The following is a 19,716-nucleotide window of genomic DNA, read 5'->3' on the forward strand; positions in this document are numbered from 1 at the left end:
ACATATTTGATGCAATCTCCACTCCAAGATCTTGAGTCCATTTCTAGGCCTAATGTGTTAAATCTGGCAAAGGCTGTTTGGCCCACAGTATTTTATAGTAAAAGTAAATATTGGCTCCCCATTCCCTGGCGAGTAAAAAGATTTCTTCCATTGATTTTATGGCCTCCTCAGTGATATGAAGGGGCTCTGAAGCAGCCATTCCCAATCCAGTCCCTGGGTCCCTAGACCCATCAGGTTTTCAGGATATCTACAAGGAATATTCATGAGTTAGATTTGCATGTAATTGAGGTAGCGCATGCAAATCTATCTCATGCATATTCATTATGGATATCCTGTGCCCCGAGGACTGGGTTGAGAATGGCTATTCTAAAAACTGAACATAGTGTTTTGCTTGTAAACAGGCAAAGAGGTCAACCAGGCATACACATGGAACAACTGCATGAATGACAATACCTTCCCCTCCTCATTCACCAAGTATTTAACTCCCTTTAGTCCTTTATCCTCCCAGATTCTAAATATTTTTCTAGTACTGCCAACTGGGAAATTTTTAATCTACAGTTTAAAATAGAGAAAACTCAAAAGAAAGCGGAAAATGTTAATATTCTGAATTGTAATAAGTATGCACTCCTTGCATGTGCTATGGAAGAGAATGATAATATTAATAATAATGAAAAGAATACTACAAAGTTTTCTGTGATAAAGATAATAAAAAGTCTTAACATTTACCAGTTTTAACCTCTCCAAAGGCATTTCTCTGGTATTTATGGGGTTTCGCTCCATCACACTTACAAATTGGACTTCTGGAACTACAATGGCACACATTACATGGGCCCACCTGAAATAGAAAAAAAAATGCTATCAAGTATTATAAAAAGTTTTCAAGTTGTAATCTTAAAAGAAAAACAGACCAACAACTACAGAGCAGGGGCATAGCTACAGGGGGCAACGGGAGCCTGGGCCCCCACAAATTTCATCCGGGCCCCTGGTTTGGCTGGCGGGGATTGAGGACCCCCACCAGCCGAAGCCTTCTTCAAAGCCAGTCTCCAGTGCAACCACGTTCGTTGCCCTGCTCTTGTTTCTTCTCGCTCCTCCTGTGCATGCTGACACTCCTTTACATGAAACTGAGAAGGAGCGTCAGCATGCACAGGAGGCGCAAGAAGAAAGAAGAGCAGGGTAGTAAATGCGGCTGAGCCAGAGAACGGCGCTGAAGAAGGCTTTGGCTGACTGGGGTTGGGGACCCCCGCCAGCAAAGGTATTTGTTTTTGCGGGGGAGCGGTGAGGGGAAGCGGCAAGGAGGCGAGGCAGTAGGTGAGGAGGTGAGGCGAGGCGGTGGGGGGGACGAGGAGGCGAGACGAGGCAGTCGGGGCGAGGAGCTGAGGCGAGACGGTGGGGGGGGGGGGGGGCAGTGGGGCAGCAGTCAAAATGTTCCCCCAACCTGGGGCTCTGGCCCCCTCCTACCATTAGGTCTGGCTACGCCCCTGCTACAGAGGCCTTTTATTAATGTGTGGTTAATAGTTATGGCATGAATTAGCATGCAGTAACTTGTTAGTGCACAGCCACAGTAACCATTACCATGCTGGCTTAACAGTGCATGTTAATTCACAGTCTAACTTCAGGACCTGGAATGGGGTGAGACAGATTACGGCAGGATATAGGAGTGGACTGTGGCAGTAACTGCATGGTAGGTTACCATGTGCTGTGAATGATGCAGTTAACTCAGAGGCAATGAATATATCTGTGTTGCTTGTCTCTGCACTTACTGCGCAGTAAAGAGCTTTTTGTGTGACCATGCCCTCAAGAGTTAACACACATTTGGTACTTACTACATGCTAAGTGCATAATTTTACTGCATTTAGTATAAGGACTCCTTAGTCTCATTCTTACCAAGTCTCATTTCTATATGTGAGTGGCAGCACAATGACAAGTATTTATGATTCTATTACAAGTCTTCTCTGGTTCATTTACTATTTGTCTCACAAAGCTCATAGTTGCACAGTTTTCTGGGGATAGATATAAGGTACCAGATATTCACAGGCACAGGTAATATGGTGCTGTGCTTCTGGCTCCCTTCCTTCTGGTATATAATTTGTTTTGAAGACTCATGGAAATTCTTTATGGCAGTGCATTGTATAATTATGACAAATTGTTTGTAGTTGTCCAGATTTGGTTTCATTTTTATCAACACTTTATCAAAATATGCTGAAAGTATTTAAAAGTATTGTTGTAACCAGGCCACCTCATAGTCATTGGATGTCCAACACAATTCAGGGATTCAATTGCAGGGCCACTCTTGCATCTACAGATTTTCTCTCCTCCAGTATCCATAAGAGTTCTGACAGTCTTAAACAGTCTCTTTAGCCTCAAAATAAAAGTCATTTCAGCAATCCTTTCATTTAAATATAACTTAGATGGCAGGCACATTCATTCTTCAAGATACTGTTCCTTTAAATGAACAGAATTCAGTCCAAAACAGCTTCTTTCAGCATCACAGATATTAGGACTCACATTTTATGACACTTGTTGTTATACACATTAAGCACGTTTATATTATTATAATTCAAATAATAGGGCTTCACATAATTGGTAACCTGCTTGAGTAATCCTACTATAAACTGATTTCAAACTATAAGTATAAAATAAGTTAATAGCATGCCCCAAAAGAACTCCTCCTTTCTCATTCTTCTCTGGTTCATGAAACCTGGGGCAAGTAGGAGAAGCAACACCCATACAACAGAGATTAATTGGTGAAAATATTAGAACAGCATTACAAAGTATAAGTGTATCTATTTGATTTTTTAAAATGCCCTATATTTAAGGGTTCCTACCTACGTTTCATGCCTTACAAGTGGCACAAAATAGAGCTACATATTTACTTTCTGGTTTATCTAACTTCAATCATATTTCTCCAGTACTACTACATTTGTTTGGCTTCTAGTACAATGGCATATAAAATTTAAGGTGTCTATATAAATATGCAAAGCACTAAATAATGATGCTCCACTTTAAATTATCACTTCTCTTAGGATTTATCATCCTATTTGTTGCTTCTGTTCAACTGAAAAACTGCTTGATATGCCTTCTTTATAGTTTATTAAAACTTATTACATCATGTATACCAAACAAGTGGATCTAGACAGTGTACAATTCCTAAAATTATAAAGCAAAAGAAAGAAAGGAACGCTGGCATAAAATAGAATTGTACAACAGCCAACCGAGAACAGGCACTCAACTCAAGCACATTAGTTCACTCCCTATATCTAGGGCAGTCCCACAGTCAGGTCTACCCCCTCCTCAGTTTTCAAAAGCTAACCAAAAGAAATGTGTCTTCAGCAATTATTTAAATTAGTAATGGGCTATTCATTGCGTATCTGTGTTGGAAGATAATTCCATAGCCTAGGGGATAAAAAATAGAATGTGGTACGCCTAGTGGACTCGAGATGAGCTTAATTAGGGTAGGGGAGAACCAAATGGTTAGAAGCCAGAGAGTACAGGTGTATAAGGGATTGTTTTAGGAGTCAAGTAAGAAGAGAAGCCTAAATAGTAAGATTTATGAGTAAGCATTAATACCTTAAAAAGAATACAACAGCGTACAGGTAACCAGTGAAAATGAAAAAGAAGGGATGAGACATGGTCAAATCATTTAGGGGCCCTTTTACTAAGCCGCGTAGATGCGTGTGCACGTCGTACGAGCATAAATTTGTTACTGCCCGGCTACCACATGAGACCTTATGCTAAGTCAATGGGTGGCGGTAAGGTCTCAGACCAAAAATGGACGTGCACCAATTTTTATTTTCCTGTGCGTGATGGAAACCAGGTGGTAATCGTCATTCAATGCACATAGACAATTACTGCATGGCTACCGTGTGAGACCTTACTACTAAGTGGTGGGTGGTGGTGAGGTCTCAGAACCAAAATGAATGCACGCCAATTTTTATTTTGCTGCACGTCCATGTTTGGCAAAAATTTTAAAAGGGCCTTTTTTACAGGCACGCTGAAAAATGGATCTGTGCGTGCCCATTTTTCAGCGCACCTTAGTAAAAGAACCCCTTAGATTTTCATATTAGGCTAGAAGAGTATTTTAGGTAGAAGCTGTCATATTAAAACTCTTAAAACTCTACCCACAGATAAAATTGTCACACCCAAATGTTCTCTCGCTATTGTTCTATCGCCCTACCATTTTCCCATTGATACATTCCATTGCTCTATTCCCCTGATATTTTGACTTTGTCTTCCCATAACTCTTCATAATGTAACCCATAATCGAATTGTAACAAACTGTTTTTCCATCATTCACAATGTATTGTAAGCCACACTGAGCCCGCAAATAGGTGGGAAAATGTGGGATACAAATGCAATAAAATAAATAAATAAATATTATGGAAAGTTTTTCCTTCAGAACTTTGATTATCTCCGTCAGCCAATTTAGGAAACAGCTCACATCGTACTTATTTAAGAAGGCTTTTAACTTGTAGTTTGATTTCCTGTTATTTCTGCTACAAGTGCTTGTCATCACATTTTTCTCTATTTTGAAGAGCTGCCTTGATGTCATTGTTTTCTCATCAGTGTGGTGGTTAGTCTTGAATATGTTTTTTGTTTTCTTTAGAAAAACATAAAAGGATGGGAGTAGAGGACAATTATATCAAAGGAAAAACTGTCAGATATGATCCAAGATTGAAGCAAACCACCAAAACGCAATGTGAAATAGCAAGCCTTTGACTATTGGATGCCTTGTTGTGCCAATTCCATCTTATCAACTTTGACTGAGTTTTATTAGGCTCCTGAGGCAGACACATATGGTGACGAAATGCAGGACTGCATCGTCACTTTAGTCACTTGCACAACGTTGATTTACTGTTAATACATATCCTGTGTTGGAACAACATTGGTCTACCCATCTTTTTGTGTTTTTCTGGTTTTGTTTGATTGGGGGACACTTCTATGTTTGTTTGTATATATGTACACAAGTGTTGCCATACTGGGGCAGACTGAAGGTCCATCAAGTCCAGTATCCTGTTTATAACCGTGGCCAATCCAGGTCACAAGTACCTGGCAAGGTCCCAAAACAGTACAATACATTTTATTCTGCTTATCCTAGAAATAAGTAGGAATTTTCCCCAAGTCAATTTTAATAATGGCTTATGGACTTTTATTTTAGGAAGCTATTAAAACCTTTTTCAAACCCTGCTAAGCTAACTGTTTTTACTACATTCTCTGGCAACGAATTCCAGAGTTTAATTACAAGTTGAGTGAAGAAATATTTTCTCTGATTTGTTTTAAATTTACTATTTTGTAGCTTCATTGCGTACCCCCTAGTCCTAGAATTTTTGGAAAGAGTAAACAAGCGATTCATGTCTACCCGTTACACTCCAGTCATTATTTTACATATCTCAATCATATCTCCCCCTCAGCGGTCTTTTCTCCAAGCTGAAACAGCCCTAGTCATTTCAGCCTTTCCTCATTGGGAAGTTGTCCCTCCCCCTTTATCATTTCCGTCGCCCTTCTCTGTACCTTTTCTAATTCTACTATATCTTTTTTGAGATGCGGTGACCAGAATTGCACCCAGTATTCCAGGTGCAGTCACACCATGCAGCTATACAAATGCATTATAACATCCTCATTTTTATTTTCCATTCCTTTCCTAATAATACCTAACATTCTATTTGCTTTCTTTGCCAGCGCAGCACACTGAGCAGAGGGTTTCAAAGTATCGTCAGCTATGACTCCTAGATCCTTTTCCTGGTCGGTGATTCCTAACGCGGAACCTTGAATCACATAGCTATAGTTCTGGTTCCTCTTTCCCACATGCATCATTTTGCACTTGCTCACATTAATCATCATCTGCCAATTGGATGCCCAGTCTCCCAGTCTCATAATGTCGTCCTGCCATTTTTCAAAATCTTCTTGTGATTTAACAACTTTGAATAATTTTGCGTCGTCGGCAAATTTAATTACCTCAGTAGTTATTCCCATGTCTATCATTTATAAATATGATAAAAAGCAGCGGTCCCAAAACAGACCCCTGCAGAACCCCACTATCTACCCTTCTCCATTGATAATACTGACAATTAACCTTACTCTCTGTTTTCTATCCTTTAACCAGTTTTTAATCCACAATAGAACATTACCTCCTATCCAATGACTTTCCAATTTCCTCTGGAGCCTTTAATGAGGTACTTTGTCAAACGCCTTTTGAAAATCCAGATACACAATACTGACTGGCTTACCTTTATCCACATGTTTGTTCTCCTCTTCAAAGATATGTAGTAGATTGGTGAGGCAAGATTTCCCTTCACTAAATCCGTGTTGGCTTTGTCTCATTAATCCATGCTTTTGAATATGCTCTATAATTTTGTTCTTTATAACAGTCTCTACCATTTTGCCCAGCACCAACGTCAGGCTCACTGGTCTGTAATTTCCTGGAATCACCTCTGAAATCCTTTTTAAAAATCCTGTTACATTGGCTACCCTCCAATCTTCCATGACCATGCAAGTTCATTTTTCAATTCTATCAATACTCTGGGATGTGCACCATCCAGTCCTGGCGATTTGCTACTCTTCAATTTGTCAAATTGCCCCATTACATTTTCCAGGTTTATAGAGATTTGATTCAGTTTCTCTGACTCGTCAGCATTGAATACCATTTCTTGCAACAGTATTTCTACCACATCTTCTTCGGTGAAGACCGAAGCAAAGAATTTATTTTAATCTCTCTACTATGGCCTTGTTTTTCTATGGCCCTTGGTCATCTAGCGGTCCAACCAATTCTTTTGCCGACTTCTTGCTTTTAATATACCTAAAAAAGTTTTTACTATGCGTTTTTGCCTCCAATGCAATCTTCATTTCAAAGTCCCTCTTTGCCTTCCTTATCAGCGCTTTGCATTTGACTTTCCATTCTTTATGCAGTTTCCTATTATTTTCAGTCAGATCGTTCTTCCATGTTCTGAATGATTTTCTTTTAGCTCTAATAGCTTCCTTCACCTCACTTTTTAAACATGCTGGCTGTCATTTGGTCTTCCTTCCTCCCTCTTTTTTTAATACATGGAATATATTTGTCCTGGGCTTACAGGATGGTATTTTTGAACAGAATCCACACCTGATGTACATTTTTGACCTTCACAGCTACTCCTCTAAGTTTGTTTGCACCGTTCTTCTCATTTTATCATAGCCCCCCTTTTGAAAGTTAAATGCTAATGTATTGGATTTCCTGTGTGTACTTACTCCAGAGCTTAAATCAAATCTGATCATGTTATGATCACTGTTGTCAAGAGGCCCCAGCACAACTACCTCCTGCATCAGATAATAACATAAGAGTAGCCATACTGGGTCAGACCAATGGTCCATCTAGCCCAGTATAATGTTTTCCAAACAGTGGCCAAGCCAGGCCACAAGTACCTAGCAGAAACCCAAATCGCTCCACTAAGGACTGGGTCTAGAATTGTTCTGCCTCTTGTTGGCTCCTGAACCAGCAGCTCCAAAAAGCAGTCCTTGATTTTATCAAGGAATTTCACCTCTCTAGCATGCACTGATGTTACATTTATCCAGTCAATATCAGGGTAATTGAAATCACCCATTATTATCATGTTCCCCAGTTTGTTAACCTCTGTAATTTCTGATAACATTTCTACATCTGTCTGTTCATCCTAGCCAGGTGGACGGTAGTACACTCTTATCACTATCCTTTTCCCCTCTACACATGGAATTTCAATCCATAGGGATTCCAAGATGTGTTTTGTGTCCTGTAGAATTTTTAGTCTATTAGATTCAAGGCCCTCCTTAACATACAGTGCTACCCCCTCCACCAATTCGATCAACCCTATCGCTGCAATATAATTTGTATCCTGGTATGATTGGTTATCCTTCTTCTACCACGTCTCAGAAATGCCTATTGTATCTATTTTTTCATTTAGTACAATATATTCTAATTTTTTAATAGTTTTTGATCAATTTTAATTATGTATGTTTTATTGTAGCTCGCCTATAATGGTAAGATAATGTGGGGCAGAATTTTTTGAAATAAAAAATAAATAAAACTTCACTGCTATTCTCTTCCATGCTACTTAAAAAAGAAAAGCTTTTAAAAAATCCCTCCAAAATCAAACTGCAGGCTTTTATCCTGTTATATGAGCAGTTCAATTCCCAGGGCAATCCATACCTTGCTCCAAGTATTCCACTGGAAACTGTTCAAGCTCTGTCAAATATTCCATCGGCTGCTCAGCTTCCCCTAATGTTTCTCCTGCTTGGGGATCTTCCTCTTTTATGTAGTTGCATGGCATACTGATTGTGTCCATAGAAACACTTCCTCTCCTCCTGTTTTCTCTATCTAGGAATGGAAATGTGCTCTACTCTCCTCAGCAATCTGTGCCAGGGTTAAGTTCATCCTTCCTCTTCACCTTGAAATAGCTAGGGACCCTCCCCCAATTCCTTACTGCTTCCACAGGGTTTAACTTAGCAGGGCACTTCTGGTGTTTCCTAGCTGGCTTTTGCCCTCCCCTGTCTTTAAGAAGGTTGACCACAATTTTCATACCCCTGACGTACTGATAATTTGGGTCAGATGTTGAGTTTCTACTTGACAAACAAAATTAGTCAGTGAAGACTTCCAGAACTGCAAATTTCCAGTCCCAGGAGGAAGCCTTTTTTTTCTCTTCATTTTAGCATTTTTATCAACAGAACACAAATGATGCACTGTTTTTCCTTCAATACATAGTACATGAAACCAGCATCAAATAAAGATGAAATACAAACTCTTTGAACATTACTCAGTATCTCACATCCATTGTTTGTCTTAATCCTCTCCACTTGCAAGAGGAAGAATTTTGGCTATTCCTGGTACTGAACTTAACTATCAAAGCATTGTGGTATATTAATAGTTCTGGATTCATTGAAATCAGTATTTCAAGTCACTTGGGAATAATTCTGTAAGGAGGACACTAACATTTATGCACCGATTATGCACACAAATGCCAAAAACCAACTTAATTGCTATTCTGTAAATACCTGCATATCTTTCATAGTGCGTATCTTTATAGGTAGGTGTATACATAGAGTCTGGGTGGAGGGTGGGCAGAATTCCCACTTATATGTGCATAACATACAGAATACTATAAGTTATGCATGTACTTCCGGAATTTAGGCGCAAGCACTTACACCAGCTCTATGGTTGGCTTAAGTGCTCATGTCTAAATTATCTCTCATCTGTTAACATAAGTACCCTATAAAGGAAAGAAGTTGCCATTTCCACATATACGCACCAACACCTCCACACGGAAGCTGCTGATTATGTGCTGCTCATTTTTTCAACAAGTATGTTTGTAAAATGGCTGCTCCAGCTACATGTGCCAGCAAATACACATGCAATCATGCAACTATTCTAAAATACCAGAAGAGTTGCACACATTCCATCCCAGATGTCTCAATTCCGATCTTTATTTTCTATGTTAAATATCTCCAAGTAACGGTGATTGCAAAAATCACATTTTTACATTGATTAAGATGTTTCAAGTCATTTCTGAACAAAAAGATTTATTGACATATATCCATATATCAATAACCCCATACTGTTCTCTCCCCATCGCACAAAATCTAAAAATTCTTGGAGTTACCATCGACCGAAACCTCACACTCGATATTCACGTGAAGAACACAATGAAAAAGATGTTCCACGCCATGTGGAAACTCAAAAGAGTAAAACCTTTCTTCCCGAGATATTACAGTCAATGGTAATAAATCATCTGGACTACTGTAATGCACTGTACGCTGGCTGCAAAAAAACAGACTATCAAAAAACTCCAAACAGCCCAGAATACCGCCACCAGACTCATATTTGGAAAAAACAAATATGAAAGTGCAAAACCACTAAGAGAGAAACTTCACTGGCTCCCAATCAAAAAATGAGTTGCGTTCAAGATCTGCACGACTGTACACAAAATCATTCACGCGGATGCCCCAATCTACATGCTAAACCTTGTGGACTTGCCTCCAAGAAACGCCATAAGATCATCCCGCAAATTTCTCAATCTGTACTTCCCCAGCTGTAAAGGATTAAAATACATGCTAATACACGCCACCACCTTCTCTTACATGAGCACGCAATTGTGGAATGCAATACCTACAGCCCTGAAAGCTATTGATGAAATAACTAACTTCCGCAAATCTCTGAAGACACATCTATTCAACACGGCCTACAAAGAGAACCCATAGCCTTACAAAATTACATCACCAACTCACCCAATTACTACAGTCTACCTAATATCCTGCCTAACACCTTCCTTCTCTCTTCCCTCACCTAATCTTTGTACATTACTAATTGTATCTGATATGATGTAAGGATTATGTCATAACCAAACTCTGTAAGCCAAATTGAGCCTGCAAATAGGTGGGAAAATGTGGGATACAAATGCAATAAATAAATAAATACAACTAGCAGATTGGAATATGGGACATCCCTTAAGGTTAGAACTACTACGGTCAAGTACACATACTTTTCAGGAATTTCAAAACCAAGCTACTCATCTGTTGCTTAACCTCAACCATTGAGATCATTCTTCTCCAACATTAAAATCTTTACACTGGTTGCCAGTCCTACTTAAGTGAAAACTTTCAAAGTATGTATCAGTCTGGAGTTTAAGATTCACAAGGGATTATCTGCTGAAGACTCTTCCAAAGGACTGGTGGGAGAACTCTTTCAGTAATAGCTCCCAATCTATGAAATTCTCTTTCAGGTCTTATTCAGATGACCAGCAATTAATGTATTTTTAAGAAACTCATGATGTGTACTCTATTTAATATTTGATTCTCAGTAATTTCATGACTCCTTATTTATTATCATTTATTTGGAGACTGCTACACTGCATTCATCTAACAAGTAGGTCAAACTGATTTGCAAAGCACTAAATTAACTGGAAATAGTACTGTCACTTGAAAGGAATCAACACACTTCATAAGAACCAGGGGCTTCACACCATGGTCATGTGAGCTCTGAACAAGGTTTTCTAAATGTCTGTTGAAATAAGCAGGTTTTCAAAGAGGCTCTGAAACAAGTATAAACTAAATCAGTCCACAAATTAAAGGTAGCAAGTTCCACAGGGCAGAATGCCTGTTGATTCCAGATGGGCCTTAGTTGGAATAAGGAAGACCAAGCTATATGAACAGATCTAAAGGTGAGAATTAGGATCTTAAACTGAATGGGAAAGGGGAATGGGAACCAGTGTTTATTAATCAGTTTATTTATTCAGAAATTTGATCTGTGCCCATGGTTAGCCCCACCTACTCACAGACATGCCAAGGTGACATCAACCTCAAGCCCTTCATACTTCCTTGACCCAGCAGTGACTGTGCCATACAGCATGCGCTGAAGAATCACAGACAAGGAGCAGGACGTGCTCTATGGTTGACTCCTAGGTGACTATCAAATCTCTTTTATTATCCTGTATTTCTTTTTTGGCTTTCTATTTTTCCCTCCCAGCACTCTCTCCTTCATTTTGACCCACTACTATTTCGTTCCCTTCAATGGCAGCAGGTGGTGGTAAATGGAATCCGCTCGGAAGAAAGGAAGGTGAGCAGTGGAGCTCCTCAAGGGTCGGTGCTGGGGCCTATTCTGTTTAATATATTTGAGGGAGATATTGCTGAAGGGTTGGAAGGAAAGGTTTGTCATTTTTGCGGATGACACGAAAATAGCTGTGAGTCCTTGTGCTGAGTAGAACACTGTATGCCCTAAAGAAGAGAGGGGCGCAGGTCCTGGCTCAGCGGTCGGACAACCCTGAGGCTTCACCTGCAATGACCTCTGTTCCCCAGAGATTGAGCCCCTAGGTGCAGGTGGCTGGCAGGACTTATGGGAACAGGGACCATATGGGTCAAGAACCAAGCGGAGGAGATGGTTGGGTCAGGAGCCAGGAGGTGGCCCAAAAAGGGCAAGAGGCAGGCGTCAGACACAGAGGGTAGACATGGAATACACTGAGTCAGGAGGTAGGCGGCAGGGACAGAGAGGGATGAGGTCTCGCTGGGTCAGTAGGCTTGCAGCAGGCACAGAGAGTAGCCCAGGTACACACTTGGTCAGAAGGCAGGCAGCAGGCACAGAGAGTAGTCAAGGACAACGCTGGGTCAGTAAGCAGACGGCAGGTACAGAGAGTAGTCAAGACAATGCAGGGTCGGTAGGCATGCATCAGGCACAGACAGTAGTCAAGGCCAACGCTAGGACAGTAGGCCGACAGCAGGCATAGGGAGTTGTCAAGGATAATGCTGGGTCAGTAGGCAGGCAGCAGGCGCAGAGAGTAGTTAAGGACAATGCTGGGTCAGTAGGCAGAGTAAAGAGATGAAGCCCACCTCTTTAACATTGCCTTTGACTCGTAACCACTTGTAACCACTCGCCTCCACCTACCCTCCTCTCTTCCTTCCCGTTCACATTAATTGATTTGATTTGCTTATTTTTTATTTTTTGTCTACTAGATTGTAAGCTCTTTGAGCAGGGACTGTCTTTCTTCTATGTTTGTGCAGCGCTGCGTATGCCTTGTAGCGCTATAGAAATGCTAAATAGTAGTAGTAGTAGTAGTAAGAAAAGAACACACAATATCGCAAAACGACCTACCGGAGTAGAAGTCGAAGCAAGAAGGGAGAACAGAAGAACAGCTGATATAGTGCTGGTGTCTGAGGTCAGCAGAAGCCAGCAGGAAGAGGAGAGCAGCCATAGGTCAAAGAGGAGAAGAAAAACCCATCAGCTGTCCAATAGAGGTGGAGCAGTAGGAGAGAGCAAGGGAAAAGGAGCAGCTAATAGGGTAGGAGCAGGAAGACAGGAGGAGCCAAGAAAAGAGGTCGTGGGGACACTAATCCCAGCATAGCAGAAGGAGGGATGCAGCATCCAGGGGTGAACTCAGTGCCCCGAGGACATAGAAGGGATCAAACGGCGCGTAAGTGCTGGAAGGGAACGGGTGCACCGCCCAGGCACCCCGATGCGCAGCGGCGCACCAGACTGGCAGCGGGGAACCCCCAAGAAATCTCGATGTGCAGCGCTGCACCAGTTCTGGCAGAGGGGACATCGCACCGCCCATGAAGACAACAAGGTCACGGTAGGGAACGTGACAATAGCCAATAGAGTGGATACCCTGGAGGGAGTAGAAACAATGAGAAGGGATCTCCAAATGTTAGAAGAAAGGTCGAGGGTCTGGCAGTTAGAATTTCTATTTAAACAAGAGGGGGTATAATAATGCAAACCAGAGCACTCCTACATAAATTCACTTACTTAATGTGCTCCAGAACAACAATATATATCCAAATTCTGTTTATTGTAACAAAACAGAAAAAAAAGGGCAAGGCTCAATCCTGCTTACATAATCTTTATGACAGAATGCTCACATTACACTGTGACAACTATACCAACATGTGTTGTTGCTTAAACTAAAGTGTCCATTGACATCAGAAAGGGTCTCCTGTGTCGCTGTGCGTGCATTTGTATCAACTCCTGTTGTTATTTAAACTCAAGTGTCCACAGGTGTCAAAACATTTTCCTTGATCGCAATGCACACATTTAATCTCTACTGCACGCTCCTCTGAAGAACACTTGAGGATATGCTTAATTGTAGATGAACTGAGCAAAGTTCTTCTGCAATGATTGAATACTGACATAAGGGGAGAAAGCTGTACTATATGATTAAGGATCAATTTGGGTTTTTTTACAACTTTTCCTTGTTGCACGAAATTGTGAAACTGTGATATAAAAGGAGACTTTGGGATTTGTGTGCTACAAATGCGCGCACATTAAGTAAGTGGAGTTAAAATCTAATGTCAAGAAGTGTAGAGTGATGTACTTGGGGTGCAGAAACACAAAAGAGAGAAACCGGATAGGAGGGGAGAGATTAGTAAGATCGACTCAGGAAAGAGACCTTGGGGTGTTGGTGTCCGAGGATCTGAAGGTGAAGAAACAATGTGACAAGGCGACGGCCGTGGCCAGAAGGATGCTAGGCTGCATAAAGAGGGGTATAACTAGCAGAAAGGAGGTGTTAATGTCCCTCTACAAGTCATTGGTGAGGCCCCACTTGGAGTATTGTGTTCAGTTTTGGAGGCCGTATCTTGCTAAACATGTAAAAGGACTGGAAGCGGTGCAAAGAAAAGCTACAAAAATGGTATGGGATTTGCGTTGCAAACCGTACGAGGAGAGGAGAAACAGGGGTGACATGATACAGACGTTCAAATATTTGTAAGGTATTAATCCGCAAACAAACTTTTTCCGGACACAGGAAGGCGGTAGAATTAGAGAACATGAATTGAGGTTGAAGGGGGGAAGACTCAGAAGTAATGTCAGGAAGTATTTTTTCACAGACAGGGTAGTGGATATGTAGAATGTCCTCCCACGGGAAGTGGTGGAGATGAAAATGGTAATGGAATTCAAACATGCGTGGGATAAACACAAAGGAATCCTGTTTAGAAGGAATGGATCCTTGGAATCTTAGAGGAGATTGGGTGGCGATGCCAGTAATTGGGAAGCAAAACTGGTGCTGGGCAGACTTCTACGGAGAGAGTGGTGGATGCTTGGAATGCCCTCCCGCGGGAGGTGGTGGAGATGAAAAGGTAATGGAATTCAAACATGCGTGGGATAAACATAAAGGAATCCTGTTCAGAAGAAATGGATCCTCAGGAGCTTAGCCGAGATTGGATAACAGAGCCGATAGTGGGAGGCGGGGCTGGTGGTTGGGAGGCGGGGATACTGCTGAGCAGACTTATACGGTCTGTGCCAGAGCCGATGGTGGGAGGTGGGGATAGTGCTAGGCAGACTTGTATGGTCTGTGCCCTGAAAAAGACAGGTACAAATCAAGGTAGGGTATACACAAAAAAGTGGCACATTTCTTGGGCAGACTGGATGGACCGTGAAGGTCTTTTTCTGCTGTCATCTACTATATGTTACTATATGTATACGCCCTGATCGTGACTGAATAGATATGGACGGGCTTGAATGTAAATTTTAAGGGGCTCTGATGTTAGCTTCAGAACTTTTAGTACAAGAAGAGTGCTGGACAGACTTCTACGGTCTGTGCCCTGAGAATGGCAAAGAAAAATCAAACTCGGGTACACATATAAAGTATCGCATACCATGTAAAATGAGTTTATCTTGTTGGGCAGACTGGATGGACCATATAGGTCTTTATCTGCCGTCATTTACTATGTTACTATAACAGGTAACTGAAATATGTATCAATAATAACACTAACTAAACATTTGTTTACTTTCTAGAAAGTACCTGGGGAGATCAGGACATATAGCTGCTCACTAGTTATCAAATATTACTGTTTCACAGGGCTTCAGCAAAGAGTTTTCTCTCTCTCTTCTCCCGGGCTGAAACTAGGGCAAAAGCTAGTACAATCCAAATGAAATGAGCTCCTGGGCCAATCAGAGCCCAGAACAACAAATATCAAAAATAGTTGGTTACATCAATACAGGCATTTCCTTTTATCTGTGTTAACTAAAGAAGGGAAAGGTCAGTTCTTTGTAACAGCTTTAAATATAAACTTGCACCACCTGCTGTCAAGTAATAATTAATAAAAGTTACAGGCTTAAAAACACAGTTTTGTCACAACCACTGCTTACCTCCCAGCTATAGTTGCCTCTCTGCTTCAAAAGGCTCCAGGCAGGGTGGCAAAGTCACTGTAATTTTCTCCATGGTGTTGTCTATTAACTGAACTCCCCTCTTGCAAACTTTGCTATCCTAAGTTTTTATTGTTACGTCTGCTCTCCACTCCTGTCATACATTTCTGCTGGTTTACTACCCTTCTGCTGCCTCTATCTTTGTAATTCTTGGTGATTTTAATGTGCATTTCAAAAATCCTTCTCATTCCATACAGTGGAACCTTTTTAAATTTATTTTCAGACCTCAGTCTTCAACAATGTGTTTCCTTTCCCACCTATTCTGCAAGCCATACCCTTGATTACAAGGATTCTCCTCCTTTTCTTCACGTTTTTTCACAAATTCTCATTTATGATTGTTTTCTAATTTTTTCATTAACCCCGCCCTTTGTTCCTGTTCCAGCCCCTAATCCTGCTACTTCTACTTGCAAGCTGTCTTGCGTTAATCCTTTCACAATTGATTCTCTTGCACCTTTATTTCCCTCTGATTTCACCAACCTGCCTTTGTCAACTCAGTTTAATATTTGAACTGACATTCTCCAGAATACCTTGAACTCTCTCACTTCATTACAACCGACTAGTTCTTCTCACCGTTCTCGTCCGTGGTATCATTGGAGACTTCATTTGCTTAAGCACCAAGTTATACAAGTAGCAAGGCACTGGGCTCGTACTAAACCTGAAGCTATCTGCCTTCTTTGCAAAGAAGTTCAGAAACACTGTAAATCACTACAGCTCAGAAATCCTGTTTCTTAAAAGCTATTAATTCTGCTACTAATTGCTGGAAAGCACTTTTTCTATAACTTCTAAAAAGGATAGCAGCATTCCCCAAACATTAGCTGCTGACTCGCTCATTTTTGAAACTTCTTACATCTTAGACTTTAGACAACAATTTTTATACCCTTCTGTCTCTGCTTTAACTGCTGACTATTCCCCTGGCTCTCTCTCTATACAATTGTAACACCTACCACCAATATTTCTGGCTATTCTTATGTTCTAATTTCGGTACATTTTAGTTTATGTCAAAAACATAGAATAAGTTGTACAGACCAGTGAAACAAACTCCTATTTTAATGCATTTTGAACTGCATTTTTTAGACAACACAATGTGAAAAAATGTAAAGATTTTATATAACACAAACTTTGAAATACTAAAAATTAACTTGTTAAATGAATACATTTGGATATCTCCATTTTCTTTTATTATTTTTCTGTGCCTAGAGTATCAGTGGCATACATAAGTATGGAGAGATTCTCTGGTATTTTATATTTCTAATTTTATATTTTTGGATATTCCTTTCCTTGTGGCTTTTAGATTTTAACAACAAATAAAAGAAAAAGAAAAAAAAAGAAAGAAAAAAAATCTCCCAAACACTCAATGGTGAACAAGAATAGGGATAATATCCAAACCAATGCAATTTGTAATGTAATGCTTTCGTAGTTTGAACACGATTTTGCATTTAAATTGTAACCTGCTCATATTCTTAGATAACATGAGCTATAAACCTCTAAGGCCCATTTTTACTAAATCATGTTAGTGATTCCCGATTTGGTGAATGGGCTGTGTCACATTTGCCATACGGGAATCACTAGTGTGTTGCAGTAAGAGAGACCCTAAAATAACTAACCAAATCTTAGCTTATTGATCACGTACCTTTTGTCAGTAGTTTCTTTCAGTGCACCACCTCTCAAAGTACAGAGACAACACTCCTAAAATAAAGACATTAGTTAATTAATAAACAGTTTGAACAGATAATAAGCTGAGCTGTATGAGAATATACACTGCACTTCATTAACTGTTCTGAGTCCCTGTTTACTAAAGTGCATTAATGAAATGTATGATACATGGCTGCATTAATGCTTAAATGTAAAATGAATCTACTGTGGGGAAACGCAGATCCTCTGGCTCCCCGTTATATCCCTGCCTCGCTTGGTGAGACACTGTAAATCAAGAGCCACTGCTACACTAAAATCCATAACATTCGGTGGTAGCTGCTGGCACTTAGTTTATTTGTATATTCAGCAGCACCGTTTAATGAGTGCAGCTGAATGCCACATGCATGTGCATATGCTACAGTGAAATCAGAAAAACCACCCACCTTTCAAATGTATTGGATTTTTCATATAATAAACAAGTCAATAGAAAATTATTTATTTTATTTATGACATTTATTTCTCACATTATCTCAAACAAGTTTGGGTTCAATGTGGCTAATAATAAACATTTACAAAAAGTACAATTAGTAATAGCATACATAGTAATAATACAATACACAGACTTCACTACTATTGAATAACAAGAGAAGGATTCCAAGCATGCCCAACAATTACAGGGGTAAGTAAGGGATTTACTAAATAAAAATGTTTTCAACAGCTTACAAAATAAGAGGCCATCGGAAATGTATCTTAATGGGTAGGCAGAGAATTCCCTATCTTCGTACCTTGATAGGTAAAGCCTGCATTATGAATAAATTTATAAAGCAGCTTCTTACAACTTGGGTAATGAAGGAAGGATGAGATAGTCCCTAGATGTAGGAAAAGTATTTTGTAAAGGCAGTTCTATCAGGTTTTGCATGTAGCAAGTTAATAAACTATTTGATAAACAAGTACACAGAGTTTAAAGGTAATCTGAGAATTTATTGGAAGCCAATGTAATTTAGCCTTGGTATATATAACAAGGAACTCTACAAACAATAAGAAGCCTAAATCTGGTAAGTGGATAAGATGTTTTTATTCTTTTAACTCTCTGAAATACATGCCCAACCATAAACGTCTGAATAAACTACGTAGTACTGAATCTATCTGTTTTTTGATTTATCGAATTGTTTAATCAGTCTGTTTCTGATTTATTGAATTGATTATATCCATTATGTTACACTTGTTCTTTATGTAACCGATTGTTTTATCTACTCTTGATTGGCGATTGTCAGGATGTATTATTGTAAGCCACATTGAGTCTGCAAATTGGTGGGAAAATGTGGGATACAAATGCAACAAACAAATAAATAAATAAATTACCAAAGCCTGCTGTTCAAAGCACATTCTGCTGTGGTATGTATTAGCATTTCAGAGCAAGGGTCTGTAGCTCAAATTTTATCAGGAAACAAATGGACAAATAAATGAGATAAGGAAAGGAGGACACAATATTATTTATTTAAATTTAGCTCATACCTTTTTTCATTTGTAGCTAAAGATGTTTCATTCAGGTATAGTAGGTTACTCCCTGTCCTCAGATATCTCACTTTGAATGAGCTGTGCCAGCATTGCCGCTCAGCAGCCACTAGTGCTGCTAAATAGGGGGGAAGTTTGAACCTGAGACGATGGAGGGTTAGGTGACTTACCCCAAATCATAATCAGTAGCAGTGGGATTTGAAACAGGCTTCTCTGGTTGTTAGCTCAGTGCTCTAACCAGTAGGCAAGTTGAGGAGTAGACTAGTGGTTATAGTAGTAGGCTATGAATCAAAGACACCAGGGTTAAAATCCTCCTGATGGTCTTTATTGCCTTGGACAAGCCACTTAACCCTCCATTGCCTCTGTAAGCCCTCTAGAGACAGAGAAACATATAGTAACATAGTAAATGACTACAGATAAAGTCCTGCATGATCCAACTAGTCCATAAAGTTGGCCAAAGCCACACAATAATGTTATGGAATGGATCCTCAGGAGCTTAGTCAAGATCGGGAGGCGGGGCTGGAGGTTGGGAGGCGGGGATAGGGCTGGGCAGACTTATACGGTCTGTGCCAGAGCCGGTGGTGGGAAGCGGGACTGGTGGTTGGGAGGCGGGGATAGTGCTGGACAGACTTGTACGGTCTGTGCCAGAGCCGGGGTTGGGAGGCAGGACAGACTTGTACGGTCTGTGCCAGAGCCGGGGTTGGGAGGCAGGGCTGGGGAGGTGAGGATAGTGCTGGGCAGACTTATACGGTCTGTGCCTGTGCCAGAGCCGGTGGGTGGGAGGTGGGGCTGGTGGTTGGGAGGCGGGGATAGTGCGGGGCAGACTTATACGGTCTGTGCCCTGAAGAGCATAGGTACAAATCAAAGTAGGGTATACACAAAAAGCAGCAAATATGAGTTATCTTGTTGGGCAGACTGGATGGACCGTGCAGGTCTTTTTCT

At 40.5% G+C, this 19,716-nt stretch overlaps 1 protein-coding gene across 1 annotated transcript in view; it reads right to left on the minus strand.

Moving 5' to 3' along the window:
• The window catches only part of KDM4C (lysine demethylase 4C), an 865,731-nt gene that overhangs the window by 150,421 nt on the left and 695,594 nt on the right, over positions 1-19,716 (minus strand). Inside the window, exons 16-17 of the mRNA XM_030194306.1 lie at positions 17,258-17,313; positions 727-835 (exon numbers count right to left, since the gene is read on the minus strand). Of these exons, the coding sequence (XP_030050166.1) occupies positions 727-835; positions 17,258-17,313 (165 nt within the window). The remainder of the gene's footprint in view (positions 1-726; positions 836-17,257; positions 17,314-19,716) is intronic.

The sequence above is a fragment of the Microcaecilia unicolor genome, chromosome 2 (genome assembly GCF_901765095.1).
Source record: "Microcaecilia unicolor chromosome 2, aMicUni1.1, whole genome shotgun sequence".
NCBI classification, from domain to species: domain Eukaryota; kingdom Metazoa; phylum Chordata; class Amphibia; order Gymnophiona; family Siphonopidae; genus Microcaecilia; species Microcaecilia unicolor.